Source organism: Rhinolophus sinicus, chromosome 18 (genome assembly GCF_057876585.1).
Source record: "Rhinolophus sinicus isolate RSI-liver-muscle chromosome 18, RSI-T2T, whole genome shotgun sequence".
Taxonomy (NCBI): Eukaryota; Metazoa; Chordata; class Mammalia; order Chiroptera; family Rhinolophidae; genus Rhinolophus; species Rhinolophus sinicus.
Window position 1 is genome coordinate 97,954,014 of NC_142518.1, and position 18,405 is coordinate 97,972,418.

General features: G+C 38.1%; 1 protein-coding gene across 7 annotated transcripts in view; it reads right to left on the reverse strand.

The window, feature by feature from the left end:
• Window positions 1-18,405, reverse strand: part of ARHGEF6 (Rac/Cdc42 guanine nucleotide exchange factor 6) — a 126,671-nt gene that overhangs the window by 11,475 nt on the left and 96,791 nt on the right. For 3 of the 7 annotated variants that reach the window (XM_019714692.3, XM_019714691.3, XM_074323242.2), the window contains 7 exons: window positions 12,177-12,315; window positions 9,201-9,260; window positions 7,076-7,222; window positions 4,556-4,642; window positions 3,688-3,766; window positions 2,522-2,667; window positions 1,341-1,478 (listed from right to left, as the gene is read on the reverse strand). In XM_019714692.3, the coding sequence (XP_019570251.2) occupies window positions 1,341-1,478; window positions 2,522-2,667; window positions 3,688-3,766; window positions 4,556-4,642; window positions 7,076-7,222; window positions 9,201-9,260; window positions 12,177-12,315 (796 nt within the window). The remainder of the gene's footprint in view (window positions 1-1,340; window positions 1,479-2,521; window positions 2,668-3,687; window positions 3,767-4,555; window positions 4,643-7,075; window positions 7,223-9,200; window positions 9,261-12,176; window positions 12,316-18,405) is intronic. The other 4 variants (XM_074323241.2, XM_019714690.3, XM_074323243.2 and 1 more) reach the window with 2 other exon arrangements.

The window sequence follows — 18,405 nt, forward strand, 5'->3', positions numbered from 1 at the left end:
TTTAGTAACTGACAATCACAAAATATCCATCATTAAAAAGGGAACCTATATAACTATGAAGTGGCACTTGTGTTCTGGTAATCAAAGAAGAAAATTGGATCAGGTATCACAGGTCAATTTCCAAAGCAAACCTGTGAGACTGTTTCCTGGCCAAATTCTGAACAGAGGTACATAATAAAGATTCAGCTCAAGGATTATTTCTCCTATCATTTTGGATTGAAAGGATCAAAAAAATCATCCAATGTCCAAATATTGTTCCATTTTTACTACATTAAGAGTTGAACAATTAATTGAAACAGTAGTATGGTGTTTTAAATCAAGACCAACTCAAAACTCAGCTAAGTCTTTATCACTTATGAAAACACATATTTGATATAGAAATATATGTTGCCTTTGCATCATAACTCTAAAATGTGTCTGATAACTGTCACAAACCTAAATCTTCACTCGGTAAGACCTATTTAAAAAACAGTTACTAATAAATGAGGATATTTTCTGAAAGCTGGAACAATGAGCAACAGATTAGAGAGAGAAAAAACAAAACACCACTATTTGCATGGAAAAGGTAACACTCCACACAGTTACGGAAGCTAGTGACTGATATTTCCTGATTGCAACTTTGAGAGAGAAAGAGAAAAACAAACAAACCTTGAAATCCCCACACTACCCAAATATCAAATGTCCTCTAAGGCTGTCACTTAGAAGACTCCTTTTAAAAGGCATTGCTTTCATTAAATTATTTTCCCTTTCCAACTACAGCAAATAGTTCAGACTTTCGTAGTTCAGACTCATGGCTTGTTCCCATAAGACTTTACCAGTTCGATTTCATAAATCAAAATAATCCAAAATGCAGATTGGGGTCTGCTTGGTTGGAAATTCAACTCTAATGAAGTGGCTCTTATCTGAGATGTGTGCACACCACCAGCAACTTATCATCTCACCATAACAGCTATATATGATGTCAGAAGGGTAGTAGACTGGGAGGGGGGTTATCACTTTGTGAGGCGTGTAAATGTCTAACAATTACATTGTTTTGTACACCTGAAACTAAAAGAACAAACAAACAAACAAAAACTTTAAAAAAAGGTAAACCAGAGGCACTTCAGGAGACGGCTGGGGAAACTCAGGTGTACATAAACCCTGTGGATATTTAATAAATATTTGCAGATGGACAATGGGGAAATGGAAAATAAAGAAATAAAAAAATCACTGAGTCTAGCAATTCAAGACTGACTAACATGTATCGCCTGTCATAAATTCTAAGCACATTCCCACCGATTTATAATAAGCTACAAAATTTGCCGGTCAGAAGTGTTTTGTACCATATGTAGCAAAATTACCTCTTTATAACCTAGTGCTGCTGATGGTCTAAGTGGCGGTGCAGGTCGTAGACAACTTAAACTCCATGGTTTTATAATTTGAGGAGGCTCCAAGGGTCCTCGGGGCTGTCCAGTAGAGCTAAAAGACTGGGAAAATGTCTGATGAGATGTTGGCAATCTGCCATCTGAACCCCACAGTGAGAGAACAATAGCTTCACTGGATCAGCAAAGCCAGCCATAGAAAGGGAAAGATGGGAAAACAAAAGTCTCTAACTTGAGAACTGGCGCTTTCCAGCCAAGATCATGGGGTCTCTAAGGAACAGCACAAAATGGACTCAACATCCCATGATCCTATCCTCCCTCTCCCTTCTGCAATTTCATTCAAGGCAGTTTTTTTTTCCTCTATAAGGGAGGAAAGTGGAATAACAGTCAACATTTAATGGGTTCAGTCATGTGTTTGTCACTCTACTAGACGCTTAAATAGGTTATTTCATCAGAACAACCTAAGACAAACCTTAGCAAAGTGAAGTAACTAGCCTGCAATTGTCAAAGCCAAGATTTGATCCCAGATTTGATGCCAAAGCCCTTGTTCTTCCCATCACAACACACAGTGCTCAAAACTGGAATTTTGGTATCACAGGTTTGAGTGTTAACAGATAACACAGCACATCTTCGATCCCACTCAGCAAGTACAGTAAAATCTCATTAATTCAAATTCCATGAATGCTAAATTTATGATACCTTGAAAGAAGGCAACGTCAGAAGTTTAGGTTACTGAGTGACTGTGACAGCATAAATGAGATTACATGGAGATGCTTAAATACTTACGAAAGTGAACTATTTGTTTTGACCTAGCACATTATTAATATGAGAATAACAGTTGCTAACTAAAATAAACCTTGTTTATCATTAAAACATCTTAGCAGGGCTTCTGGTTAGAAAAACTTTGCTAGAAGTTAGTTGGTACTCCAAGTTAAGGTCAAACTAAACTGCACACCTCTAAGTAAAATTTTGTATTAATTTAGATAGGCCTCCCTCCACAACAAGAAATCAGAATTAGTGAGGTTTATCTGTACTTCAAACCCTACAAATATAGACTACCCAAAGACTAAGGGCATGCTCACTACTTCTTCTAAGTCCTCAGCAGGCAGGATTTGATGAGAGACTCAGTACTCCCTGGACAGAACAAACAGACTACTTACAGAATGAGCACTACAAGATGACGAAGATGTCTTGGATAAGGAGCTGCAGGAGGCAGGTCCTCTGATTAGTCTGTACAGGTGCTCCAGCCATTCTTGGAAGTCCTGGTTGTTGTTACAGTGGACCACAATTCTCTCTATTATGTTACCTGCATCACCCAATTATGAGCATTTGGAAACAAAAGGCAAGGAGAACCTTGAGTTTGCCTCATTCATAAACATACTTCACACGACTAGGACCTGGGTGTCTATTTTCTAGAGTTTTCATACCTACGGGATAACCCTTTGGAAACTTCTAGATCAAGAACAGAGAAGCTTTGATAATACAGTAAAGAGAGAAATTATTCATCTCTGATTTATAATACCGGCCTTGATTTCTACTGTTTAGAAAATCTTAAAAATAGTATAAAACTTCACTAGAAACAAACTCACAATCCAAAAATGTAAGCACAGAGTCCATCTAGTTCATAGTCTAAAATTAGAATATTGTACTGCTTTACCCAATATCAAAGGTGAAACAATACCCAACTAAGACTGGTTATAGCCAACACCAAATCTTGGGCTGCCTATTGGGAAAGAAGGGGCTAGGTCGGGGGCCATTATCCCAGTGTCAGCCATTGCACCCTATCAGTGCAAAAAGTACAACCATTACATGTAAATCACACAGGCTTGGCTAAAGGGACAACATGCCAAAATGTCGGGGAGTATTATTGAGACCTAGCATTTTGCTCAATTTGTGAAGAAAGTGCCATGGCTTTTCAGCACTTTTTAGAACTATAACCCAATCTTGCTAATTCATAGGTGATGATAAAATTGCTGATAAAATTCCACATCTTTGGCTCCTCTGTCACCAGGGAATAGATAACAGAAGGGAGAGAAAATTGCATTTGCATCAGTCCATTTTGTTATTTCTTAGCTGTAACAAATAGCTCTTATGCAAGAGAAAATTGGAACTAATGGCAAAGCCGAGGCTTTTGAATGACCAGGAGACTTCTCTATTCTATCGCTGTGCCCTAATTATCCCAAAAAATGGAATATACTTTGCCATGACCATGTAAAACTTGCTCATGGACTGTATAACAGAAAATAATAGTATTTTTTTCATTTAAACCCCACTTCTTTCCAAAAAGGATTTGAAGTAGCTACATGAAAAAGAGAAAATTACCTACCTGTGATTTCAAATGTGTGGTCATTCCCTTCAATTTCATCTAATCTAGCCACCACCATTCCTGCTATTGGTATTTTTCCCTACCAGAAAAAGAACATTCCCATTAATTCTGTGGTTTTACATGTCTCTGCTTACTTCTATTAGATTTTCTGACCATCTCAGGAATCACTGCTGAATTATGGCTACATATATTTCTCTGGTCCGTGAATAGATAATGTTTCCCTGCTTTAAATTTTATTCAGACAAGAAAGTAAGGGGGAAATGTGGGTTGTGTTTTTCTAACGCACCCTAAGCCATAAAGTCAGGATTTACAGTTTACTTTTCTAACACATTTTCAGGAGAAACAGTAAACAAAGGCTCAAATTTTATGGAAATGTCATTGCTAGATCAATATATAAGCGGCAACAGTAACTCATAATACTCCATATTTTGGGAGCAGACTGAAGGAAGTTTAATTTCTTAAGGAGTTTAATGATTTGCATCTCAGAAACCCAAATCATGTGGTGTGACTAACGACAGTCATAGGAGCAGGTCCCAGCTTTATATTTTCTCAGCAATAATGATATAATATGGGCCTGTAACATGCTGCTGCTAATTGATCTAGTTGCAAACTTAGATTTCTATTTGTACATTCACAACCTAGCTCATAACCAGAGCAGTGGACATTCAAGATAAACTCATTATAGTAATACAAAGGTCTCTGATGTAAGGAACATCTGTTCTCGTAAGCTGTTTAATTACAATGAGGTGTCAGAACATTCTGCCTTTTCCGGCTGGAGCTTTTAAATCCCCAGTGGAAATATTGCATCTGGATGAAAACCTCTTTTCATTATGGGTCCTGCTATTTCTTTTATATGGAATCTACTAACCTGATAGATAAAGCCACTCATCCGAGGACTGGCAGATAACATTATCAAGACAGTTGAAAATAACATGAAGTACCGCTCCTCTTTTTCCTGATGTGGAATGAAAAATATTAAATGGAGAATAGAAATTGGACATTTTGTTTGTTAAGAATTTCTGGATTCACTGTTTTGTAACATAAATCTTAAATAAGGAAATGAAACATGAACAGTGATTTTTTTAAAAAAAGATACGCAACTTAAAAAGCAGAAAATGAGTTGAATTTTACTTTGACATGTATATAAACCCACAGTTTATCTCTCTCCTTCCTATATGTAACAGTTAAATACAAATAACCATGCTTGTTTCCCAAGTATTGCAAGCCCTAGAAGTCACAGTTAATGCCTGCCTGCCCAAACTACAGACAGAGCACAAGGTAAGTCTCTAGGTTCACAAAACAAAAATGATTTTACTTTGAAAAGTGGCAAATAAACTGTTTTTTAGGTGATAGGAAATTTATCATGCTCTAAAGTATATGTTAAATTCTTATTTAGAAAATCACTTTTAATCAGTAAGAACAAGATAGTTATTGTACCCATGTAAAATGAAGTAAATACTTTTTTTAAATGGCACTAAAGAAAATTGTATACATAAGGGCTTCTCTGAATTCCTTAAACAAATATGCAATTAGGAGATATAAACAATTACATTCAGCTTACATGCCCAGCCATCTTAGCTACAATTATCCTTCTACCTTTCTCCATCTCCTTCGTTCCACTTGAGAAGAGCAGCCTTTTGAGGCTAACTCTTTTAACAAGTGTTCTGCATCCTCTCGTATTTTTCTCTTGCTTAGCTTCCTTCTACAGACGTCTCATCTCCTCTTCCTTCTTCCAGCAGCCTCTCCTACTCAACTAGCTCTTTCTCTTTTGCTTTTAACATATGCACACCTCCTGTCCCAATGGGCCTTCACTTGCCCCTGTGACTCCTCATACAAAATATCCTGTTTCATGACATTTATTGCCATATTACTTGCTGCCTTCATTTTATCCCCATTGATGCCTACCTACTCACCCCCACTGTTCTCTCAAAGTCATCAATAACTGCCTTCTAGCGAAATCCAATGGCTTCTTATTGGTCTCCATGCTTCTTGACCTCTGAACTTCCTGCAGCACTCAGCAGGCTGACCACATCCAAATGCTCCTACTGGAATTTCCGTGACATCACTCTCCCCCAATTCTCCTCTATCTTCCTCTTTGTCTTTTCTTTCTGGCACTGATTCCTCCTCCCTTCACCAAAGAGGTTTATCCAAAGGTGTAAAAGACTAATATTTAAACTCTCTGCATTAACCTTCCCCAGGGTATCTACATTTTAAATGAGATTGCTTATTAACCCAATGTAATGAATCTCTGACAGAGACCTGTCAGGGAGTATAGGAAGATGTTTTGGGAAGGGGAAGACAATTCTAACATCCAATAAATCATACCAGTTGACATAACCAACCTTCTTCCCCTACGCTGCCCCTTCCTAAAAGACATAATCTATCTTCAGCCCTCTGTGCTTCTCTCTGGATATTTACTTTCTAGGAAGGCCCATCTGTCAGGGACATCTAAATCTCTGCCTTTAACTCTGAACTCCCACCCACATTTCTATACTGTTTTAATAGCTGCCTATACGACACCCCCCCGGATACCTACAGCCACTTGAAAGTTAACAGGTCTAAAACTGTATTTGTCATCTCCTCTCGCCTGTAGGTCACCACTTCCTATACACTTTCCATTCTAAATATGGCTCTGATTTGCCCCTTAAGTTTCATTCTCTCCGCCATTACCCTTCATCGGGAGTACTTATGACTTTCCAACTCAGCTGGCCTTTCTGTTTCTAGCCCCATCCCCTCCAGTTTACCTGACATATATGGTCAGATTAAGTGTCATTTACATCCCTTTCATTGTGTTTCTCTACTACTCAAGACTCATAGTTTCCTATCGCTTGCTGCATCAATCTGAACTACTCTTGCCTGACATCCAAGGTTCTTCATTACCTGACTATCTGACTCCACCAATCTTCTCTTTCACTCTGCCCAACATGCTTTCTCTGCTCCTAACAGACTGGCTTCCTCACATCCTGCAGAAAAAAGACCATGGTCTTGTTCTCTCCTCAAATAAGAATGAGCTCTATCTTACCAAATCCTCCCCTTTTCTCTTCATGGCCCTCCTCCTCAAGCCTTATCTTCATAAAATCTTCTTGTTCTCTCCCTCCTCTGAACTTCTATGGAATCTGTTGTTGAGATTACACAAACTGGCATTGACTATTTTGTGTTGTTTTCTTTTTTTTCCTACTTGCACCTTGTATTTTAATCTGTTCTTGAGTTCTTTGAAGGCATAGATCATTGTATGTTCTTCCCTCCTATCTCCTACAGAACCTAGCAGTGTTAGGCAAAGAATAGGTGCTCAGTTTCTTTGAATGTTCAAGCCTCTGACCTTGACGGAAGACAATGAAGAAAAATGTGAAAGATGGAAAAAGTGGTGTTGAGATTTGGAACATCTTACCTCACATGTTCCATACTGCACCATTACTTGTGACATAAAAATCACATTTCCCAAGGTTTTAATATCCTCCCCTTCCCATGCCTGAATAGGTTCAGAAAGTATCTGCAACTCCAGCTGTTTTCTCTTTCTTAGATCTTGGCACTGCACCTACAGAACCAAAGCAGAACACGGTGGGACAGGAATTCTTACGAAACAGACCTAAAATAAGACCAAAGTTAAGATGTGGCTTTTGACTCTCACGGATTTCCACTGAGTCCCTATTCCTCACGATGAATCCCATCATCGATGTCCTGACAGCAAGAGCCACCGCCCTAAATCTCTAGCCTGAGCCCCTAAAAGTTTTATGAGGAAGAGCTACTCTTTATTTTGCCAAAACATCAAGGTAAAGTGGTAGAAGGGGTTTGTTCCTCCCTTCCTGCAAGAAGTATGGGAAGACAAGTAGCAGAATCACTTCGAACAGAGCCAGGAGAACAACTGGCAGATTCAGATCTCCTGGTTGGTGTCCCTGCTCTTGCTCCTCTCCATCTTGTCTATCTGCATAAATACTGTTTTAGTTACAAAGCAATTTTATTTTTCTAACATATGCTCAGTTTCTAATCAAGTAACATCTTAATATAAAAAACAAAAACTGAACAACAAAAAAAACCTGACTTCAGGAGTTATAGAAAAAGAGAAAATTAAATTCTGTATGCCACAGTAAATCAAATTGATCTTATAATGATACATATGCACTGCCCTATACTTTGTTCAGGGACTAGTAATAATTTCTATTAAAAATACTAAATTAATTTTACCCCCAAAAGGATTGTAAAAAAAGAGATACAACTGAATTTCATGAATACAAACTGAAAATACAAACCGAGAAACAATACATGGGGTATGAATACTACACACACACACACACACACACACACACGTCACTACTTCAGAAAACATGAGGTTATCTTAGAGCAATTTAACAATATTCATTCCAAATTGAATATTAAAAATAAGCATTTGCTTAGTTATGTCATTGCTTCCAAATGAACATCATAGTTTTGGGGGATGTGTTTTCTATAAAATCTTCGCTATCCATTTCAGCTAAATGGAAACTCGAAGAAATCAATTCATTGTGCACATATTTTTGAAGCATCTATAGTGGGAAAAAATATACTATAACCATCAAAGCAAATTTTACAACATGTAAAATGATCAGAAAGAAATGTAGTTTTTAAAAAGGCCCTTTATATTCAATTTACATTAAAAAAATAAAAGGGACACGAATGATAATAAATGCCATAGGATTCATGAGTTGAACCACATTAAACTGCCAGTATTAAACTGTTTTTGACCTGTAACAGCAATTTTAACCTAATACCTTACTTTGGTCTTCAGTTTGCTGTTTAACCATGGACACATCAGGTCCTGATCTTTCAACAGCAATAAAAATGAGTTTGATAGTGAATGTTGCAGTGCAACCTTACAGCAAGAATCAATAACTAAACATTGATCCCAAGCACTTGGAATGCTACAGAAATGTCTAAATTGAAGCTAAACTTAATCAATCACCCAAAATAACATTTTCTTTCCTCCTAAAATGACACCAAGTGGTTTTACAACAGTTGGTTCAAGAAGACAATATCCCTCATGCTCAAGATATAAGATTACAGCTACCTTTGATAGCAATCTATATAAAGCAATTGTATTTTAGTAGGTTTTTTTTTCCTTTTAGATATGATGAAGGATTTCTTTTTCGTATGCAAATGATAAACTCACACCTTTTGGCCTAAGTAGATGAATCCAGTATTGATGTCAATCAGTGAAGGATAAGTTGCACCGACATAAGGTGAGCAACATGGGGGTAAAGACAAAGAGACTAAAGGAAACCCCCACCTACACAGCATTGCTTAATTTGGCAGAGACTTCAAATGTGAGTGCTTTATGCCCTCAGCCTGGCAACCTTTCATAGGTGAGCATGATTTTTGGAAGACAAAATTAAATGAAACAATCACTGCGATTCTGTCACTAGAGCTTATTATTTCCACTGTAAAGACCTTTGCATAAGGAAAGAAACGTTACACACAAATCACTCTTTTAGGAACAAAGCATACAAAATGGAGAATTATAACTTTAGAGCATCACCTACCATGAGAGTTTTGAATGCTACGATTGCTTTCAGAATATCCTGATGATCTGGATGTGTATCCTGTTAAAGGAATACATTTTAAAACAATATTAAAGGTGAACAGATCAGTGATTGCCAGGGGTTAGGGCTGGGAGGAGGATGTGGCTGCAAAGATAGAGAGGAAATTTTGAGGGATGATGGAACTGTTCTGTATCTCAATTGGGTGGTGGTAACATTAATTTTACATATGTCATAGAACAGTAGTACACCAAATGAAAAAAATCAATTTTACTATATGCCAATTCAAAGATAAAAAACACACACAGCATTTGAGCATCTGGAATCTCAGCACCAGATTAGGTGATTAAGAAATTAGGTGATTAAGAAATTAAGACCACTGGTAAAACATCACAAATTTGGTAACAACATACTAGGTGTGATTAGTGAGGCAAAAGTTCCCATTTCCTTTTTTGCTGTTACACATTAGATAATAAATAATAATTATTTGAGGGAGGCATCATTAGTCATGTTTTTAGTAAATGACAAGAGGTAGGGAATGATGGTTAGAGAAAAATCAATCCAATCTCATCTCCTAAAATGCCTCCATTTTCTTTCAGCAGACTCAACCTAGCAGATGGGGAAAAAAATTCCAAGTTTTATACCATAGGCTCCTCCTTCTTAAGCAAGGTTATTACATATGATCTGCAATTCCATGGTACTTACAACCCCAAGAAGTAGACAGGTTCAAAATGGCTTTGAGGAATGCACATCCCCATTACTGTTTATGAAGGGAAAGTAGAGTTTCTTGGGGGTAGATGTACACCTCACATTGGAGTATATGGGGTGTTGATATGTATCTAACCTTAGGGGTATATGTGTAGCTAACCTTTGGAATTCAGCTGGAATAATGGGAAGACAACATCTGCTGTTTGGCCAGCTTTGGGTGATAAAATACAGAGCTGAACAGTCTAGAGATCTGACCCAACCCAAGAACAGCATTGTTTATGAAAAGAAGGGTTGTATTCTTTTATAGTTAAACATCCTTACTCGAATAACTGTGAAGTTCAGGTTCTAATCTACCATTAGCCAGCAGCCATGCTAAACACTCAGGAAGCTGGATTCAGTGTCCCACCAGATAGGAAACTAGTGTTAAGGGTATGTATTATCTGATGGTAGGAAATGGAAGGCAGCCAAAGGCAGGTGACCAATAGCAAATGGAGGCAGGAGTAGAAATGGCCTCCGATACAAGGAAGGCCAAGAGAGGGGATCCAGCCAGTAAGAGCATCTGGGGATTTTTCTCACCAAATTAAGTGTATATTCATCGTTCAGCACTGAGCAGTAACAGAAACTGAGGCCACTAGTTTCTGGATTTGTGTGATAAACAAGGAGGGGCAAACCTCAAACGGTTCAGTGAACTGGTTTAGCTTTTGGAAAGGCATCCAGAGGTCAACACCTTCCCGAGACCTAACTGAAATTTTATTCTGGCAGGCTTTACTCACTAGCTCCCCACTGTCTCCAGCTTTCCGGCAGGTCAAATAACCTGATTGTGGTTTCACTCAGAGTACATGCTTTCAATCCTTACAAATGCTGACAAGACCGGCAGTGTGCAACCTTTTTCTTTAAAGATAATAAACCTTTTAAAACCTCAAAACCTTTCCCCAGACACAGGAAGAGCAAGTAGGGTAAATGCAGCCTCCCCCAGAGGGCCCTTCTCTCCTACCCATACCTCAAACCTCATGTTCGATCGCGCAAGAATGGCTCAAGAAGCTATCCCTGTTGATTGGTTGCTGGGATCGAACCGGCAATCTTGGTGCTACCAGCACCATGCTCTAACCAACTGCGTTAAGCAGCCACCCTGTTGATTGGTTTTTAATAAGAGAGTCTGGGTTCTTGATGAAATGATATTCAATTATTAGGCCTCATTGAAATCTTAATATTTAGAAAAGATTATAGCTATGCTACAGCTGTTGCAAGTTAACTGTAAGCTTATAAACAAAAATGTGAGGGGACTTTGATGTAGATGAATGGATGCATAGAGAAATAAGCTAATATTAGACCTATTTATTTATCTTTAAGGAAATACCAGAATCTTCCACTGTAATCCAGAATCAGAAAGCTGAATGACCGCAGTGCTCTAGAGATAAACATTCCTGTTTATAGTGAAAGTGGTCTTTATATTTTGTAATGTTGCTTTGCTTTGTTTATCTCCCACAGTAAAGTTGGTTTATATATCAGAACAGAAGGTTTCTTGGTTGAAGTATCACTCCTGCTTATTACTTTACCACCTTTACCACCCTTTACCACCATCTACAGATGAGAGGGCAGAAGAAAATCTAAGTCAACAAGTTAGCAGAGATCTGAGAGAAGCAACAGGACCGAGACTGGGAGGAGAAGAGGAGGAGAAATGATCATGAATATTTAACAGTAAAGGATGGGGAGCTTTGTGCTGTAAAATGAATAAGTTCATGATTATAGTTTATAACATTGTATTGTATACTTTTGCTAACACTAAGATACTAAGTGAGTGTTCTCACCATAAAAAATCAGGAACTATGTGAAGTGATAGATGTGTGAATTAACTTGATTGTGGTGATCATTCCACAATGTATACATATATTAAATCATCACTTTATATACCTTAAAAAACCATGATGTATAACCTAAATATATCCAATTTTTATTTGCATAAATTATTTGTTCGTACATTTCATTTGTATATATTATTTGTCAATCATACTTCAATAAAGCTGGAAAAAAATAAATAAAAACATGTAAGAAAACCTTCAGAGGAGAAAAAAGAATGTCCCCTTCTTATTTTGCTGCAAAAAAAGGAAAACTAAAAGCCTGAGAAGAGGGAAGATTGGATCAAGTAAATTTGGAAACGAAGGTTTTTTCTGAATTCCTCAACAAGGTTAGTTTGAAGGCAGAATGGCAGGTTCCTCCAGAGCAGAGACCCATACTTTGTACATGAGCTTCAAAAAGCTTGCCTTCCCTTACCTCCATATGCCTTTCCAACTCTTGCAAGAGAGTAACATACTTCTCCAGTCTCATGAATGGTTTGCTGAGGCTTGTTGTTAAAATGAGGATACCTGGGCTGGATGCACCTTGACTTTCCATAAATTGCTCCAGATCATCACTAGCAAAAGAACAAATACACTTCTGTTACTGCTTAATATCCCATGTAAAGAATTATCAACTGAACATGATTGTACTGTATTTCACACAACATAAAACCAAATGAAATTTGGTTTCACTAGTCCAAATGCTGCCCAACTCATTTTAACTCAATTTAATAAACTTTTATTCAGTTCCTCCTATGCAATCAGCATTGCGCGCAGTACTGGGGCTACAGAGGTGAGCCAGACACTCACGATCCCTGGCTTCATTTACTCATCCAACAATTACTGTGTCGACTAAGCAACAGGCTCCATTCTCTGCTGGGGATACGGCAGTGAACAAAACAAAAATCCCAGCCCTTAAGGAGCCTGCACCCATGGGCCTAGGGCATGGGCCTACAGTCTATCAGATGACCTCAATGTCAGGTTTAAAAACTATTTTCTTAGTCACTGCAATCATTCTAGTTCTTGGCTGGTCAGATGCCAAGTGTAGCAACTCACCAAGTCATCCCTACCACTGGGGCACCCACTTGCAATGTTCCAAAATCAAGTCCTAAACTCAGATAGCAGCATGTTTGTCTGACTAATTACAAAGTCACTCAGCCTAGGATCTGAAACCAGTATCGCAAGCTATCCGAACACTTGGTTGAAAATAGAAAAGATTGTATTAATAGTTTATTCGCTATGTCTTGTCTAATTCTAAGTTTGTGCTTTCTCTGCCCTTGAGCACCCTGTGGATTGTCTCCTTCCCACCAATAGGATATTGAATCCCGAGGCTGCAAGATCATTTTACTATACATTTACACAAAATATAATTAAAGAAGGATACTTACTGCCTAACTGACAGCATATTTTGAAACTTCTGCTTATCACTTAACCCCTTTACCTCCTTGCTTGCCCATGCATACCCAATCAGTCACAAGTCTTCTTGTATCTGTTTATTCCTTTCCATCCCCACTGCCACTGCCTTAGTTCAGGCCTGCTCATCTTATCTGGTTCACTTCAATAATCCAACTGGTCTTTTGGCTTCCAGGCTTTTTCACTTCTGAACCATCCTGCAGACTACCACTTTAATCCCATTGCTTTCTTACTCAAGAAACTCTGGTTGTCTGTGAGATCGAGTCTTAACTTTTTAGACTCCTACTGACCCCCAACAATCTTTTTCATCATTCTAACAGAAACCCTCAACTACAAAGTATCATACTTATTTTCCCTACAACACATCTTATGCAATTTTCCCAACTGTGGTGCATCGCATTAAGTTATGAAATGTGTTCAAAGAAACTTGCTATTAGTATTAAATACTAGAGGAGGGAGTGGATTGCAGGTTATCCCTAGTAATAGACATTCTCCCTTCTTGGGTTTTGTGAGAAGGAGAGAAAAGGATGACATTTCAACTAACATACCAGCAGCTTTGAGTGTCGCATGTATGTCAGAGGGGAAAAGGGCTGGGAATCACTGCCTTAAAGGAAGCTAGATTGCATCTGAGTGGTCACATCTAGTAACTAATGTATTTTAGCAGTTTTTGCAGCCTTGCTCCAGAAGCAGCTGAAGAGGGAGAAGAGCCCTGGACTTGGAGTCATAAAACAGATTTGGTGACTCTGGATCAGTGACCTAGCCTCAGCTGACTCATCTGTAAAATAGACATAATACCTACTTCCTACTAAAATTGTAAAGATTAAACACTTGAGGTTTGTAAGGCTACTGTTTCGTGCGAAGATCTTTGCATGCATTTGTTCTTGTTTAATATTCACATTCAACGCAGGTGTTATCTTCATTTTATAGATGAGAAACTTGAGACTCAGGAAAGGTGAGTAACAGCAAGTGCATGGCTAAGTTGGGTGGGGTTCATACCCAGATCTGAAGTCAAAGCCTCAGGTCTTTCCATGACACCATACTGCCTCTGTATAGGAAAGCATTTCATAAACTTTAAGGTAGTTAGTAGATGCCTTTTTATTACTATTATTATTATTCCAAGGCAAATACATTGCTAAAACATCTTTAAAAGCTACCATTTAGCTGGGATTTCCAGCTTAATGGAAATTCAATTTCTGTTTAATTTCCAACCAAGAGCACAAAGAAGTTTAAAAATTCATCGCATATAAAATATAATCAGGAAAATAACTTGAATTTGGAGAGCACATTTGAGTAGAAATGTAATTTAGAGAAAATCACCTTAATTTCTTTTCGATTTGGTAAACAAGTCTTAATTTTTCTTTCCATGACTAAATAACTGCCTGCATCTTCAATGTTCTACTCTAATTGATACAAGGGTTACAACAATTAAAAGCAAGTGCTAATGGGTATGCTGTTATGACTTTCCGTGTAGTATTCTAACTTCTAGGCTTGTTAAATATTATAAAAGTATTTTTTTTAATTTTCAATACAACATGAGGTCACTGGTTATTGGGAAAAAAAGAACATTTTATTAGTGCAACAAAAGAATAAAATTGTGTTATAAAGTCACTACCCATTATGAATAGATCCTAAAAGACACATTTTACTTAGCCAAATAAATTTAATACACAAATTAATATTGCTATACACAAATATGATATGCAAATATATATCATTGTACCAAGTAAAAATCTGTCTTTAAAATGCAGTTTTTAATTATATACAGCCTGCTTTAAATGCCAGTGAGTTGACTTGCTTTTTAAACTTAACATGTTCTGTATATGTGATGTGATACAACAGAAGCATCTCCCAATTTATAAATGTTGTTTAAAACTCAACATACATTTATATCATAGAACTCATGGTGGATGGGGCTCTGGTATGTTCTGGTTTGGGCTGGAAAGCTCAAGAAAACTGTCTCACATTATAATATCACTACAGAGCTTAGCCATCTCATATAACTCTGTTTCTGTGGAATCTTTGCATAGATTTCTACTTTGAATGATGATAACTCTACCTAGAACAGCTACAAAAGGATCAACTATTTCCCCTCCCCACCCTACTCCTTTCCGGCCAGTCTTTCATGGGAATCACTGTGGCCTGGAAAGGGGAGGTGAGGCATGAGGAGCTAGGCCTCTGGCCAGTGGAAAATTCCAAGGGTGCTGCTCAACTCGGTTGAGTAGATCTCTATTATCCATTTTTCATTTATCCAGTCCCAGAGACTAGGCTGTCTGCTCCTTTTGTGTCCTCATCACTTTTTGTTTGTGTTCAGTCTCACTCCCTTCCCTGGGTTCTCAAAGATAGAAACAGAACAGAATCTAGTCTCAGAATTTTACCTGTGCTCCTTGTCCCCAAAGCAAGTACACAACTCTTTGGGTTTTTCCCAAAGTCTTCATTGCTGAGAACAGTGATAAACAGAGAGTGAATACAGCTAAGAAGAGGAAAAGTACACAGTGGTGTTCCTGTTAACTGCTGCAATCGAGACAGAAGTAAGGTCCAGATCTGTCTTAGCACTAACTCTCTCCACCTCTCTTTTAACTCTGAGTCCCTCTCTCTCATGAAAAGGATGGAATTCACACTGAAGCATGGGTGGGAAGTGGGTATTTTTGTAAGGGAGAAACACGAGCTACAATAGCAAACCATAAGGGGAGAGATAGGGGAAATCCCAAAAGACCTCACTCAGAGGATAGCAGAAGACTGAGGCAGCCATTCAAATATATGTAAATCTGGGGACACACCAAGGCTGGGGTCTGCTTATATATCCAAATTCAGATAACACATTACTGCATTTTTAACAAAGTACCAATATGCGGTCACACAATTTTAAGGCAACATGCCTTCTCATTGCCAATTGTCACTTGCATTTCTGGTATGATATTGCCATCTGTAGGCCAACAGGAAGAAGTTCAACTGACTGGCTCAGGCTCAGAGTGACTTTCCTGCTTCTAAGCATCTACTGCTTCAGCAGGTAAAAAACCAGAAATCCACCAATGTCCTTATTTCAACTGAAACCTTCATCTAACACAGGATTATTTTAATCTGAAATTTCTGTGAATTTCATTCAACTATGCTTTGCCTCTAGTATATCAGCATAAATTAAAGATGCATGTAAAATAGCTGAAATTATATTAGGAGCACATCTGAGGACAACCCCAAGTATTTTAATAGATTTTTCATCCCTAACATGTAAATAAACCAATAAGATAAAACTTCAGTTTTATGGGACTCCAGTGAGTCTTCTATCATTTCAAGGGATATTATAAAAGTCTCAAAAAACATCACTAACCAAAATCAAGCACCATGGTACAATAATTTTCCCCAAATTTGAGAATCTTTAAATTAACTATGCAACAAACTTTGAACCATAAAGTTTAAAGGAATCTCTACTGTTATTTATAAAATTAAATTCGTAAGATGAGTAAATTCAGTCAGTAACATTTTAGCACACAGAGTTACCACAGAAAGTTCTCTAAATACTACAGAAGTCTGCTATTTGAGGTATACTATTTCTTTCTGGTATTTATCCAGAATTGCTCTTCTCAGACTAAAAGAAAAAGAATATGCTTGTGGAAATGGGACATTAACATGTGGGGGGGTGTCTGTTTTTATTGGTATTTAGAAATTTTTCCTTATACACATAGGATGTTTATGTACCCATCACAGAAAAACTGCCCCTAAACTATTTTTTCTTTATGGAAGGTAGATAGTAAAGTATGAAAACATTCCTGGAAATGATAAAAACAAATTCAGGACTGTGGTTCCCTCTGATGAGGGAGGGAAGAGCAGGAAATATTGGAGAATATACACAGGACTCCAGTTGCAGCTATAATTTGATTCTTAAGCTGAATGGTGGGTTCATGGGTATACTTCATTTTATCTCTGTTCTTTGTATGCATGAAATACTGCATATTTTTCTAAAAAACAAAACAAAACCTAGTATCTGACAGAAGATGAATAGAGTAGAAATGGGCAGCATCGACAACTACCTTGTGCTATATGCTGTAGACTTCATGTACATTATTTCATTCCATCCTAATACCAACCCCACAAGGTAGGTGGTTTTAGCCTCACTTTACAAGTGAGGAAATTACAGCTTATTTAAATGAATGACCTTGGGTAAACACAGCTTCTAAGTAGCAGAATTGTAAATCAAGGCAATATAAAAGTGATAAAAAGTTTAGGCTGAGATCAAGGAGTGGCACAAAGGTGCTGAAAAGGAAATGGTAGGAAATTTCACTTTCAGGATGATGACATGAGATGTTCCATGGACTCATTCCCCAGTGAAACAAGCACAACTGGTGGAAACCATAAAAACAACCATTTAAAGTGTCTAGAAATTATCTTAATAACATATGATACATGAAAAGACATTTATTCAAGAAAATATCCTAAAACTCAGTAAGGACAGGGAGAGTTTGGGCATTTGAGCCATAACCTGCTATCTCCCACTCTCCTTCCTTCCCAGCTGAGCTTGATACAAGCTCCACTCCAGGCAAGTGTGGCCAAGAACATAAGCCTCTCTCTTCCCTCAGCTCCCAATCCAAGGACATAATATCTCACTAGCACATCTCATCAGCTTCAACTCTGAATAGAAGAAGCTAAATTCCTGGCAAGTGTGGCTGAGAGGTTGCATGGTTCCTTCTCCACTCAGCCCCCAAACATACAGAGGAGGATCTACCCCAAGAGTGGCAGGCTGAAAATACTAGGGCCCAATCACCCTCACCTTAGCTATCTTGGAGGGTACATATTCTGTGCTGGGAGAGGCAAGCAGAAGAGACCAGAGGTTACTGCTTGGCTCAGCACCAAAAGTAGTGGCTCAAAGGTTTTTCCCAGGGGAAGAGGCAGTCCATAGGAACAAACAGCTCTGAAGCTTTCCCCAAACTAACTGGTTTTAGTTGAAAAGGAGGGTAGGGGAAATTAAAAACAAAGGGCTCTTGTAAATACAATGAACATTTTGGTGGTAATCAAATTAGAGGAGGTAGGTAGCTCCACTTCATTAAGAGCAACAAGGTAAACCACAGGGCAGCTAGGTCACTAGAGAAAATCAGGGAAAGAGATAGCTAAGAAGTGCTAAGGGTCAGAACAGGCTTCCTGTCAAGATGGCAGAGTCAGTAAACAGTGGTCTTGCTTCCTCCCACAACCACCTCAAAATTGCAACTAAACTACAGAAAAAGCATCACTGAGAATCACCTGAAGTCTAGCTGAACAAAAGT